This window comes from Microcaecilia unicolor, chromosome 8, assembly GCF_901765095.1.
Source record: "Microcaecilia unicolor chromosome 8, aMicUni1.1, whole genome shotgun sequence".
In the NCBI taxonomy this organism is placed as follows: Eukaryota; Metazoa; Chordata; class Amphibia; order Gymnophiona; family Siphonopidae; genus Microcaecilia; species Microcaecilia unicolor.
In genome coordinates, this window is record NC_044038.1 from 11,422,067 (window position 1) to 11,436,437 (window position 14,371).

General features: G+C 42.7%; 1 protein-coding gene across 1 annotated transcript in view; it reads right to left on the reverse strand.

The window, feature by feature from the left end:
• Positions 1–3,763: 3,763 nt before the first annotated feature.
• Positions 3,764–14,371, reverse strand: part of ARPC1B (actin related protein 2/3 complex subunit 1B) — a 43,337-nt gene continuing 32,729 nt past the window's right edge. The window contains exons 6-10 of the mRNA XM_030211029.1: positions 11,591–11,797; positions 10,551–10,626; positions 7,686–7,882; positions 5,197–5,287; positions 3,764–3,947 (exon numbers count right to left, since the gene is read on the reverse strand). Coding sequence (XP_030066889.1) covers positions 3,909–3,947; positions 5,197–5,287; positions 7,686–7,882; positions 10,551–10,626; positions 11,591–11,797 — 610 coding nt within the window. The 3' untranslated portion in view covers positions 3,764–3,908. The remainder of the gene's footprint in view (positions 3,948–5,196; positions 5,288–7,685; positions 7,883–10,550; positions 10,627–11,590; positions 11,798–14,371) is intronic.

Below are 14,371 nucleotides of genomic sequence, written 5' to 3' on the forward strand. Positions count from 1 at the left end.
TAAAACAAACTCTTTCAAAAAGTACAAAGACTAGGGGACACTCAAGGAAGTTACAAGGAAATACTTTTAAAACAAACATGAGGAAATATTTTTTTTTCACTCAACAAGTAGTTAAGCTCTGGAACGCAGTGCCAGAGCATATGCTATCAACAGTTAGTGTATCTGGGTTTAAAAACAGTTTGGTCAAGTTCCTAGAGGAAAAGTCCATAGTCTGCTATTGAGACAGACATGGGGAAAGCCGCTGCTTGTCCCTGGGATCAGTAGCATGAATTTTGCTACTATGTGGGATTCTGTCAGGTACTTGTGACCTGAAATGGCCACTGTTGAAAGCAGGATACTGGGCTAGATGGACCGTTGGTCTGACCCTGCTGTATGGCTGTTCTGTTCTTTTCTTCTGGTGTCATGTCCTTAGCTGGCCGGAATTCACCCATTTCTGTTTTGCTTTCTTTTCCTCTGGCCATTTTAGTATGGGTTTTCAGCACATCATCGCACAGCACACAACCATCTGGTGCCTGGGATTATAAAAGCATAAATGTTCTGGGCCAAGAGAAGTTTTGCTTTTCTGTTTATGGTCAGCTGTTTTGGGTGGTCTGGTTTTTTTTGTATGTAATCAGCAGTTAAATGCATGTTCCATAGTGAAGTTTTCCAGCTCGTATTAACCAAGAAGCGAATTTTCTACGGGCTTAATTCCTGAGGTTGTGGTTTTAATCAGCTTCTTTATTTTCACCATAAGACTTTCTTGTTGCAAGATCTCGAGGTTTGTAGTAACATAACTGACATTTATTCATCTGCCCACATAGGATAAGTCTTCTTCTCTGAGTTTAAAAACTTTCATATTTTCAGATGCCAAGTCTCTTCCTAATCAGAAAGTTCCATAGCAAATCCTTGAATAGCTGGGGGAAGGACATACTGGTATCCCCTAAAACTTTCCTAGAAGTAGGCTGTTGGATTAACTTTCATGTCCAAATTTCACTGGTCTCGAGGGGGGGGGGGGGGGGGGGGGGGGGGAGGAAACTGTCATTTTTTGAATGCAGATTTCTCCTGTCACACTAGGACCATGGGAAAAGAATTTATGTAGTGATTTAATCTGTATGGGAACATGCTAGCTTTGCTCGGGGTGAGCATTAGGAAGAAGGCTAACCCATTGAGCTGGAGCTGAGGGTTTGATCTCTTACTCGCTTCTAGAATAAGTTGGAGGACAGAGGTAAGCTGTCATTTTCAGTCCTGCTTAACTTATTTACGATCTGTGCAAGTAGATTTTCAAAGGGAAATGCCTAGAGTAGTTTCTCTTTAAAAAGTTGATAGGCTGGTACTACAGGGAAGCTTTTCCCTATATATATATTGCAGGTGGATTTTAGGGATTAGCCTCCATAAGGAATGAGTACTCTTCTGTACTTGCCCCAAGTAACTTCAAGCCCTCTGGTGCCCCACTCCCTCTTCAGGTCCTACCTCCCCATCACCTTGGACACCTGTGCCAGGGTCAGATAGAGCCCATTAGTATGCGAGTGCAGAAATGCCCTCCACGGATTGCTACTGCAGATTGATTTTCAGCAAAGCCATGCCAATAGCAGCAGTGCTCAGTTCTTAGCAAAATTTGACAGTTCCTCATGTCGCCTGTGCACAGGTATGTGAGCAAAAGCATGAGGCAGGAGGTACCTGAGATTTCAGTCCTGAAACTTGCAGTTCTGCTGGCCTGGCCCGCCCCGGCCTCACCTCCCTGCAGGTGAAAGCTTGCACACTGTTAGTAGAATGACAGCATTTCCCTCCAGCATGCATAGGGCGATATTTAGAGGAGCTTTTTTTTCTACAGATAAGCACCTGTTTACTTACAGAAATCCCTTTGAAAACTGCTCTTCAAAAAGTGCCAGTGCTGTTGTGTTTGTTCCTGTGAAAAAAAACCCTTTTTATTAAAGTTTTCACCTTGGGCTCCTAGAACAACTTACCATTAATGTCTCCAGATTTTCCTGGAAACTGGGCAGCAGAGGGTCCTATCAGATTAAATTGCACGGGTCAGCAGGGTTTACTCCGTGGCACTTAAAGGGGCAGTGCCACTGAATATCCCTTCTGACCGCTGCATCACTATTGGGGGGGGGGGGGGCAGAGTCTGGGAGGATGTGAGAGTTGTGGGCACAGGTGATACTCTGTACCTGTACCCACATAACTCACCGGGACCGGGAGATAGGACTGATATCTAAAACCTTATATACTATATTTAGCTGTTTTATCCTTTGTGTTAGCTTGTATACGTGTTATATTATGTAAGCCGCATTGAGCCTGCTAATAAGTGGGCAAGCGCGGGGTATAAATGTTACATCTTTACCCGGTTAGCTATGCAGCTACAGCACCTACGTAACTTCCAGGTCTAAATTAGCCGGAACCTCTTATGTAGTGATTTGGTTCGTTCAGCCCAATGTTTATAAATGCGCCAACCTACAGCACTGCCTCAGTATGAGCCCATTGTTTATTTGTTTTTGTGTGTGTGCAAAAGTCTTGATGTTAAATCCTAAGAAAAAAAAGATTCATTGCAGCATGATGGTAAAAACCATCTGCCACCTTTTTCAGATCCTTGTGGAAGTTGAGAACCTTACTTGGAAAAAAATGGTTTTCTGGCCCTCATAGCAGCTATGTATAAAGTGAATTAAAAAAAAAATAAAAAATCTGCACTGTTAAGTTACTATAATACTAGCATTAAAGCACATGGCTGGGTTTTTCCCAGACCCACATTGCTGTTTCGACACAGAGTACTTAGAAAGCTGGCCTTAGTCTCCCAAGCCTTCCTCTTGCATGGAATAATGGTCCTGCATAATTTGACATATAAGGCAGGCTGCCGTGGTGTCAGGTAGCAGGAAGTTCAAAGTCTCCAGAGCAGGTTTGTGGGAACATTGCCCTTTAAGGGTGGTACCTCTAAAAAAAAACAAAATTCTGAATAATGCCTTTAAGGGTTTTGCTTTGGCATGTTTAGTGCTGCAGTTGCTTTGGAGAGAGCAATAGTCTCTGCATTTTAAGATCAATAAAATGTATAAAAGCCAGCACGCATGACTAGGATTGCTGTACGTATGTATTTTATAAAACGTGAGCGGCTGAGCAAAAAATGTAAAGTGGGGTATGTGACTTATTTAAACCACCAGATGAGGGGCATCAACTTCATAATCCTGCAAAATTTCAGCCTGAGTTATGGATTAATTAAATCTGTAAAAAAGATTAGAAGTGTGCATCAGTACAAAGTTAACCCCAGAAATCACAAACCCCACTAGGTACTTGCAGGTTTTAGACTGTAAGACATGAACATTAAACTTGTGGGGGGAAAAAATGGCATAGTCCCGTTCCACTGACCCTATAGTACACAAAACTTTCAAAAATGAAAATTGTTTTTAGCCTTTATCTCTGGTATTTGTAACCCCACTTTTGGTACCTTTTTCGCTCAGCGGGTGCTGCTCTGCCCAGGCTACACCCCTTGGACTGCCTCCGCGTAGGTCGTACAAAAGGATGTGTTTGCTGGTCTCCATACACGAATATATGCACCCGTGCAATTTTTCAAAGCTTTTCTCTGCATGGAAAACATGCTTTGCAAAATTATCCCCTTAAAGTACCAGGTAATCTTGACATGTAGTCGGCAGACACCATCAAATTAATACACAATAAACATTTTATTTGTGATAATTTTAGTGATTATATGACCAGCATATTGATCCAAAAATTAAGGGTCCCCCGAAGCAGCTCCTAGGAGACTGAACTCTGTAACACACTCATGAACGCATTCATCTAAAGTTTATCTCTTTATTGTAAAATCAAAAGCTATTTGTATTATTGCTCTTTGTTCCTTGTGCTACTAAAAAAGACAGGAAGCAAGAAAAATTCAAAATCGGGAAGGCTGGAATAAGGCAGTTGGTATTGCAGTTTCAGCCTGGTCACTTGATCTTCAGATCTTTCATAGCCGATTCCAAACTCTGCATTAAAAAAAAAAAAAAGACAGATAAAGACCATGTGACCAATACAATCTGCCCATTCATGCCATCTACTATCCCTTTTTTTTTTGTTACATTTGTACCCCGCACTTTCCCACTCATGGCAGGCTCAATGCGGCAGGCAATGGAGGGTTAAGTGACTTGCCCAGAGTCACAAGGAGCTGCCTGTGCTGGGAATTGAACTCAGTTCCTCAGGACCAAAGTCCACCACTCTAACCACTAGGCCACTCCTACACTAGACTAGCTAGCAGGAGTGATGGCAAAGCCTATCGGTTAGAGCAGTGGACTGAGAACCAATGGAACCTGGTTCAAATCCCTCCTTCCGCTCCCTTGTCCCAATAACAGTGAAAATTGTTACTTTCTCTCTCTTTCTTCAGCAGAATCCTTTCAGAGGACTGGTTTTAGTGCTTTGACACACCTTTGTCAACTCCTTATGCACTGATTTGGTCCATCCTCTGGAAGCCCAGTAACATTTGCTAAGCTGCACTAACCAGCTGGAAAGTTGATGTGAAGGCCAACGTCATTGAGGCCAAAGCTTGATGTACCCAGACCCTTTTTGATAGGTTCAGACCTGTGCAGCACTTCTCCTTATAGTCTATTTTGTTGCTAGTTAGGAGAGGGAAATGTTAAGAGTTTGGGAGTGACTGGAGGGTTCTTTACAGAGAAATGATATTCGGGGCCTCAGCATATGTTAGTGCTTTGCCGTCACTCCTGCTAGCTAGTCTAGGAATCAAACGTAACGCGGGACTGGTGGTTTGTTCAGCTCCGTGAAAAGCTATAGCCTGGGAATGTTAATATAAGTGGATCTCTTTCCCAGACAAGATGGGAGTGATAGTAATGAAGGATAAAAAATTATGTCCTTTGTCCCTAAGGACCCTAGCCACGAGAGAGGAAAAAAGATACTATTTTCTTAGAGTTAAGAATGGCTGAAGTGAAACGTTTATCATAGAAAACCCATACTGGATTGTTTTCTTCGTTAAACCTTCGGGTAGTGCTGACAATTCTCCCATTTTAGGGGAAGCCTGCATTAATTGGCAAATAGTGTGTCATCCAGTTGTCCTGCTGTGCACGGTGGTGCAGCGGAGCTAAGTTTTTTTTTCTGGAAAGAGGAGGAAGGCAGCTGCCTATCGGCCATACAGCAGCTCATTTTAGAGATTTTCATTGAGGATGGCAAGGAGAAAAAGAAAACTTCAGGCAGCCTTGCTGGCTGTGGTTTCCAAATACAACTTACCTTGACATCCCATAGACACATGCCCCCATCCATTCCTGTGGTGCAGAACTTGGAACATTTAGCTTTGCTACCTTCTACAACAGAGATTTGGCTGTGGAGGAGAGAAACAGAAACAAGGTCATCGTTTACTTATCTGACCTGCGCTGGAGCCCATCTCTCAACTGCTGTTCAAGCTCTGGATTAAGTCTTTACTTCTGCTTGCTTTTTTTTTTTCCTCAATCACGTACTATTGAATACAGTAAAGCAAAGATACCTAAGTACCAAGGAGAGAGCAGGGTTTTAAACTCATCTCCAGCATTTCTGTGACCTGGTGCTTGTAGCTGCGTTCGATGCTCTTTAATATACATAGTAAGAGCCAGGACAAAATTCAACTGTATTCAGGAATTCTCTTAAGGAGCCTGTGGCGTACTAAGTGGGGGGGTGGTGGGGGCGATCCGCCCCAGGTGCATGCCGCTGGGGGGGTGCCTCACGCCTGTCGGCTCTTCGTTTTCATACTCCCTTTGCCCCGGAACAGGTTACTTCCTGTTCCAGGGCAGAGGGAGCATGAAAACGAAGAGCCAGCAGGTGCGCGGCATCCCCCCCCCCCCCCCAGCGGCGTGCACCCAGGGGGCAGGGCGCATTGGCGATCCACCCCGGGTGTCAGCCCCCCTAGGAACGCCACTGTAAGCAGCTAGATCAGAAGATCCAAACTTCTGCTCATAATGTGGGTCAGCACCATGGTGTGTGGCTATGCAGAGTACAGTCTTGGATCAGATAAACGGAATGGAGGTAGTAATAAATCCTCGATAGATCTGCGGCTTAAGTGTTTACAGCTTAATGTTATCGGCACTGTTTGCATCCAGTTGGTGATCATATTCTTGTGATCCCTGAGAGGGAAGTACTATTTCCAGAGTAGAGGAGTAGCCTATCGGTTAGAGCAGTGGACTGAGAACCAATGGAACCTGGTTCAAATCCCACTGCTGCTCCTTATTACCTCAGGTGTAAATTGATGGGGCTGATGCTCAAAACATAACGCTGGCACTGGAGGCCATTAGCTCCAGTGTTGGACAGAATGCTCAGAAGGCTGTAGCATGGGAGACAATCTGCACGGCAAAGATTAGTGTAGATATATGCAATTGTTGTGTAATGAGGTCATTTCCTATTCCCTCCCACTGCTCAGAGAACAGCACACAAAACAAAGCCGCCCTTACCGCTGAAAACCTAATGCCAGCTCGGAGCAGGCGTTCGGGTGTTTGAAGAGAGGATTTCTCACGATTTTCTTTAAAATCTGCCAGTTTTTATTTAATTTTGAAGCAGAAGCGCTAGCCCCAAAGCGCTGGTCATGAGAGACGAATGTGTGTGTCAGAGTAAAACCGAAAGTGAAAACACACATTGGTGCCTGTTTCCTGTGCTTAAATATAAGCCTTCCAAGTTTAAAAAAAGAAAAGTTTTGATAAGCTTATATTTAAAGATGCAGAAAACAGGCGTTAATGGATGCTTTACTTTTGGGTTTGTCTGGTGTATACACACAAGAGCTGAGCTTAACCGTGAAACTCTTCTGCTCATGCACCAAGCACATTCCCCCTTGCGTTTGCTTTTACAGCGCACATATAATTTGAATACTGTTCCCTTTGAGCATTGACAAGCTAGTTTTCTACACTGTTCAAGTGGTATGGGGTCTGCACTGTTTATTCTGAGCATCAGCCTGTTAGTTTGTAGAGCCCTCCAGGGACAGAAAAATGCCTGAATGTACACAGATTCAATAGCTTTTAGGTTTGCAGGTAGTATAAACATATACATGAGGTAATCTCCTTAACCAAATTAATGTCAATCTAGGAAATTAGGAGATTCACAATAATATGCATCAAAAGGTCTGACTGAGAAACAGAGGAAAAGGCCTCAAGAAGGCCCCAGCGTATCTACAAGCTTCGGGGGTTGGGCTTCTTCATCGTTGGCCAAAAAAACCTCTGTATATGTGTTACTAATTTCTTGTATTTTTTCAGTTGTATTTCTTTACTTTATCTTTCGTTTTCTAGTAAATCACTTAATACATTTGAATCAATCATCAGACATTACTTAGCTTTATCAGATGTCTAGGCATGCGGGGCCTTCTTACACTCAGACCACGAAAGATAAAAGTAAAGAAATTCAATTGAAAAAATACAAGAAATTAGTAACACACATACAGGAGGTTTTTTTGGCCAATGATGAAGAAGCCCAGCCCCCGAAGCTTGTAGATACGCTGGGGGCTTCGCTTCTCGAGGCCTTTTCCTCTGTTTCTCAGTCAGACCCTTTGATGCATATTATTGTGAATCTCCTAATTTGCAGGTAGTATATACAAAAAAATATTTAAGATGAAGAGCAGGGTCTGGATTCTTCAGATCTTTCTAGCTCTTCAAGCTTGTAACAGCACCTGCTGTCTGAGCTGAGAACTGGAGGAAATTTGTGTCACACTCTAACAGCTCTGAGGTTGCAGCTTTTGTCTCTGTCCCAGAGCCAGGTCTGCTTGCCTGATGCTGTTCTTGTGCAAGGTGTCCAGGGTAGCATTATTGGTGTCGGAGCTTGCTTTTTTATCCAGATTTTGGAAGCGTTCACGAGCTGTCAGCCCACGGTTGGAGCTCTGCTTGGGCACATCCAGCTTGCCCCCAAAGGTCAGAGATCCATTGTTTTCCTGGTAGGTGTAAAGCATTGGGTAGCAGTCATGGCCCTGGAACACAAGAGACAAAGGGTTTACAGCTATGCAATATGGGCATTCCTTACACCAATTAAAATGTATGAAACATCCTAACTGTAGTCTGACAAATTTATTAGAATAAGTAGAGGCGGCAGATGTAGTGTATGTTAGAAAAGGTTGTCTAAACCACACAGCCGGTTCCCAAGTATATAGTTATTATGTGATATGATAGAAGTCTACAAGATAATGAGCAGAATACAGCAGACAGATGTGAAGCGTTTGTTTACACTTTCAAACAACAACCAAACCAGGGGACACAAGATGAAGCTAGAATATGGTAGATTTAAAACAAATAGGAGAAAGTTTTTCTTTACTCAGCGTGTAGTTGGACTCTGGAACTCATTGCGGGAGAACGTAGTGACAGCAGCTGGCCTTACGGAATTTAAGGTGGTTTGGACAGATTCCTGAAGAAAAAGTCCATTGAACATTGTTTTAAAAAAAATTTGTGTGTGGGGGGGGGGGGGGGTTGCCGGGTTCTTGAAGCCTGGATTGGCCGCTGTCGGAAAGAGGATGTTGGGCTTGATGGACCCTTGGCTTTTCCCAGTATGGCGGTGCTTATGTACTTATGTCATCCACGTTCGTTAGTCAATTGATTTCATCGATATATTCACTATTTCTTAGTGACTTCAGCAGTGCTCATTGCCAATTAACTTTCATAGCAATGGATCTAGCACCCACCTCTTCATCGGTTCACTATGTATATAGTGTCTCCTATAACATTCTTAGTTTCTATTTTAATTCTTATTTAACCAGTATATCAACTGATACTCCTCTTTTTTTTTTAGATGTGTCAGACCAGGGGATTACTAGCGTTGTCTAGGCATCTCCGAAGCATATAAATCGGATATGCATATAATAAATGATTCACTGTTCCATCCTATAAGAGAAAACGATAATGGGGGAGGGGGGAATACTTTTTATACAGGTAAAATGCTGTTTTAACCATCGACTGAGGCTTTCTACTTCTTGTCTAGCTTGCATGCATGTAATGGTGTGTGTTTTGTCCCACAATCTTTTGCACTTTTACCATAGGGTTTTGGAAGTGTTCCTGGGGCAGGATTAGGTTGAGGGAGGCAGATACACACATAGTTGGTGGATTGTTCATTTTAGCGTGTTTGTTGTACAGTGATATGAATATTTGATGTTTGCTGTACATCACTTTGGTCTTGAGAAATTATTATTAAAAGATTTTTTTAGTGAGACAACGAAGGAAACCTTCAGTTTAATTTTGAGAGGATTATGCCAGCAAACAAATGGGTAAAAACTAGTTCCAGGGTTCACTAAGGTGCGGCCAGTCTGATCCTGCCTCTCTACAATTCCAACTGAGATCTCTTTAGATTCTTCTCAGTTATTACCGGTGGACAGGGTGGCCTGTGTTCTAGGTGTTTTATTCAATTCAACTCACTCGTTTCACCCACAGATTAATAGCTTGATGGAAAAGGTATTTTTCAAATTAAAACAACTGAGAACCATTTGAGCTTTTTTGATACAAAACTCTTGTGGTTCAGCCCTATATACTACCACAATTAGACTACTATTATTCTTTATATCTTAAGTCTCCCTAAAAAACAATTACGTCGATTGCAGAATACAGCAGCTAAGTGATTGATTTTTATTAGGATTTACTTACCGCCTTTTTGGAGGAATTCACTCAAGGCGGTGTACAGCAAGAATAAGTTAAACATAAGCAATAGACAATTACAGCACAATACATAGTGTGAATAGTACGCTATATTACAATGTCAACACAGTACAACATTTTAATAGACAGCATAGGGTGTAAGCAAAGATCTTTTTCCACAGCAATTTGGGTAGAGTTACCCCATTGTTGGATCTCCACTGGCTGCTGATAACATAGTAACATAGTAGATGACGGCAGAAAAAGACCTGTACGGTCCACCCAGTCTGCCCAACAAGATAAACTCACATGTGCTACTTTTTGTGTATACCCTACCTTAATTTGTACTTGTCCTCTTCAAGGCACAGACCATATAAGTCTGCCCAGCACCATCTCCGCCTCCGAACCACCAGTCCCGCCTCCCACCACCGGCTCTGGCACGGACCGTATAAGTCTGCCAGGATTTTTTTTTTTAAGGCTTCCTGTCTAGTTTTCAACTCCATTACATGGCTTTACTTCGTCGCTCTTCTACCCAGCTAACTTTAAAACTAAAAAATAGCAACTCTTTCCTCAAAGAAACATGAAAGATCTTATTCATATCAGGCATCTTACCATTGGCGATCTCTTCCAGTAGAAATAAGAACTACCGTGTCTATATTTGTCTTTTTGGAAAAATCTTAAATACTTTATTTGCCAAATTCTTATCTTCTAGACTGACTGTCATTGTGTAATGATCAGATGTCTTTTCTATTATTGTCTGTAATTTCCTAATTTAATCTGTAAAATTGCCTAGATCTTAATCTGTTGTAAACCGCTCTGGACCGTTATGGGACTTCAGCAATATAAAAAAAAATTAGATTAGATTCTCTGTTTTATGATCTTTGTGCATTCTGTCATAAGTTGTGGCCTTCAGATCTAGTTTCCCATAACCTGAGTTCTCATGAAAGCAGAACTGAAAGAAAAAGGCAGCGGGTGGGGGTGGGGAGAGAGAAGCTGCAACCTGCAGTTTGTCTTTCTACTTACAGCTGCAACCAGACTGTTCTCGCTGATAAAGATCACACTCAGCAGAGGGAGGGTCTCCGTGTTCATGGAGGCAACGCTAAAAAAACACATGAAACAGTACTTTAACTTCAGCTGCTGGAGACCTCCAGGATGGATCTCCTGTGTCTTCTTTTTAAAACTGTCAGCAACAAGGAGTAGGGAATAAGCTTCAAGCTTTGTTGTATATATTGATGAAGAAGGAGCAGAAGCATTTAAAATGGAGATACAGCATATTAGTGGGTGTATAGCTCTTATAGCGCGATGGGATTCAGAAGTGATAAGAGGGATAATTTTTGTGTCTAACAGCACAGCAGATGGCTGTTGGTCTTGGATTCCTTTGTCCTACTGCCACTATCGCCAATCTCTTTTAGAGCCAATATTCCATAGCCCAGTGGTTCCTAAACCCGATCTTAGAGGTACCCCAGTCACTCAGGGTTTCAGGATACCCACAATTAATATTCATGAGAGATTTGCATGAAGAGAATCCACAATAGTGGTGAACTTTGATTCACCTTTACTGAAATCCAGTCTCTGGGATTCCTGGTTTTTTACCCACTTCCTCCTTGTTTAGATTTGCATGAAGGCAATGCATGCAGATCTCTCTCGTGAATATTGATTGTGGATATCCTGAAACGCTGACTGGCCAGGCTGGGTGCCTCCAGGACCAGAGTTGGGAACCACTGCCATAAACCTATTGTTTTGGCCTCCTAATTAATTTGAACACCAGCCAGCTTTTCTTGTAAAGTGAATTAGCTTTAAAAAAAAGATATGTCCACCTGGCATTGCTTGTAGGAAATGCTACCGTGAGTGATTAACAAGTCTTGTTTATCCTTTTCCAAGTTTTTAATTCTTGCCACAGGTAAGTGCCACCAATGCCCAGCTGTAACTAAAAGAGTGGATGTGTGGTGGCCTGTTTGATCAGGTCAGTCCATCAAATTCTGCAATGTTTATTGGGGTTTTTTCTTTTTGTATCCCAGCCCTTATCCTACCTCCCGGGGCTAAGATGAGCTGTTGGAACTTACGCCATCTTCCTGTTGGCATCAGCGACACAGATGGTGCTGTCATGGCTGACCCAGCCAATGCGGTTGCCACTTTCAGAAAAGCACACACTGTGTACCCAACCACAACTGCTGCCAGACTCGAACATCAGCTCCCCAAAAGGCATCTTGGAACCCCAAGGCGTTGGAGCCGGCCTGTCCTCCACTTCCTTAATGTAGGCTGAAAAGATCCTGGTGTGGAGGAAGAAACATGAAAAGTTGCTAGAGGTGATGCAGGAGAGAAGGAGGGGAGGGGCCCCCATCCCTATGGATGCAGTGCGTAACAGAAGGGCCATTCATAAGCAACTGACCAGAACATCCTGTCTCCACAGAACTAAAAACTCAGCATTCTTAAACATGTGAGTCACATTCAAACTGGGCATAGTTCCTGCAGCTAAACTGGAATCCTTATGAGCTTACTGAACCAATAAAATGATGCTGTAATACATCAGCTTCTGGGACTTCACAGGCCCCTTATTTGACTGCTATATGTGGTCTTGAAAGGTCATGTTTATATAGGGCACCACCTTCTTGCCTCTAAAAAGGAAGCTGAACAGAAGGGACTAGAAAAAAAGCAAGCCCTTCTAGCAAAGGAAAAACACGAGTTCATTTTTTTCTCTTTTATAATATTTGCTTATTTCCGATCTGAGGAAGAAGGACAACCTTCGAAAGCTAATCAAGAAATGTATTAAGTTATGTCCAATAAAAAAGGTATCATCTTATTTTCTTTTCCATGTTTTATTTTGTTTGATTTCTAATAATAATGCTAAAATGTATTAAGGTAAATAAATGGTTACAATAAAAATTCTTTTATTCCAGTATTACAGAAAATTGAATTCTTATTTATATCAGTCCAAATTTCAGTATAAGGAAAATAAAATCTCTCCTCTCTCTCTGTTTTTCCTTCGGAAGCTGTCAGAGTCTGACTTAGTACAAAAGGTACCCAGGCTGAAAACTGAAGCTTAATTTTGTCCAATCACTTAATGCCTCATATTTTCTCTCTTTCTTATCTGGTATTCTTCAACTCTGACCTCTAAGGTCACCTTCACATAATTCTGTTTGGTTGGTATTCTTCTCAAATATTCATCATTTGCCCTTTGTAACCTCTTGTCCCTTGAATACCACATCCAAGCAACCTTCAAGAGCTGTTTCTATCTTTTGCGACAACTATGCAGCCTCTCTCCTTTCATTGAGAAGGCAAGTTTTGTCTCAGTTGTGCATGCCATAACAACATCAAGACTGGATTACTGTAATGCACACTGCACTGGTCTGACTGCAAAGGGTCTGCACCAGTCCCATTTAATTCAGAATGCTTCAGCAACATTAATAGAAGGTTGTAAGTGATGTGACCACATCATACCAGATTTGAAACTCTATGTTTTACCTTCAAGGCCCTTAAAGGAAATCTCCAAAGGATATCACACAATGTGATGATACCCACAAGTGAACTTTCTCCAGCTTACCCCCCCCCCCCCCCACACACACACACACACACTATAGCAGGTCATGTTTATCCGCTCCTATCCTAGTTAAGATAATAAAAAAGCACCTCTCTGATCCATGTGCAACTCTATTTAAATAAGTCCCCTTATTTTCTTACTCCTGTTATTCTATCTTATCTACTAGCCGTTGAGCCCGTAAAAACGGGCTAGTAAAGGCATGAGTCGCCGTCCCCTCCACCACCCCTCCACCCGGCCCGGATACCTGGCTTCACTATTCAAACCGCCGGAACGCAGCACACAGCTCATCTGAGCTGCCGTCGGCCTTCCTTCTTCTCAGCGTGCGTTCCGCCCTCGTGTGATGTAACGTCGGCGAGGGCGGGACACAGGCAGGTAAGGAAGGCCAACGGCAGCTCAGATGAGCTGTGTGCTGCGTTCCGGCGGTTTGAATAGTGAAGCCAGGTACCTGGGCCGGGTGGAGGGTGAGTGGTGGCAACTCCGTGTGGGTGGGGGGAGCAGTGGCGACGGCGGTTCCCTCACTCGCAGGTGCGCAGGTTCCCTCTCTGTCACGCCCCCGTCATCACGTATTGATGACGCATTTGCAAGTGAGTACGCCTCTTGCCATTTATATGTTTGATGTGTGCTATCTTTGCTTACACCCTATGCTGTCTGTTTATTGACATTATAATGTAGCATACTGTGCCATGCTTTGTATTGTTATTTGAATATTTTTACTGTCGTAATTGTCTGTTGCTTATGTTTGACTTATTCTTGCTGTACTCTACCTTGAGTGAATGCCTTCAAAAAGGTGGTAAATAAAAACCTAATAATACCAATTACTCATTCTGGTCCTTCACTGAAAATGTCCCTGTGTTATGGTCAAAGCCTGTTTGAAACAAACAAACAGACTTGTTTTATAGCCCATCATTAGGGTTAAACAAGCTCGTCTGTGAGAAAACCAAGACCCAAGCCAGCTAATTGTCCTACTAGAACAGAAAAAGGAAGGTTCTACAAAGCTGACTGATTTGGAAAACCAAAACAGCTCTATACAATGTGCTTGCAATTTTTGATTTGGGCCTCTGAAGGCCATCCTATTGCAAGACCGTAAGCCTTTTGTTTTTGGCTTGCAAAAGAAGTTAATCTCACTTAGCACACGAGACTGGCTCCAAGTTTCTTCCACCTGTTTCTGTGGCTTTCCTCCCTATGCTCTGGGATTATAGCTTGGCTCCCAGAAATGGAGGATGTATGCTACCGATTCCACGGCCAACAGCTTTTACCTCACCTGAAACTGGATCTAGATTATCCGTGTCATTTTGAGCCAGTACCA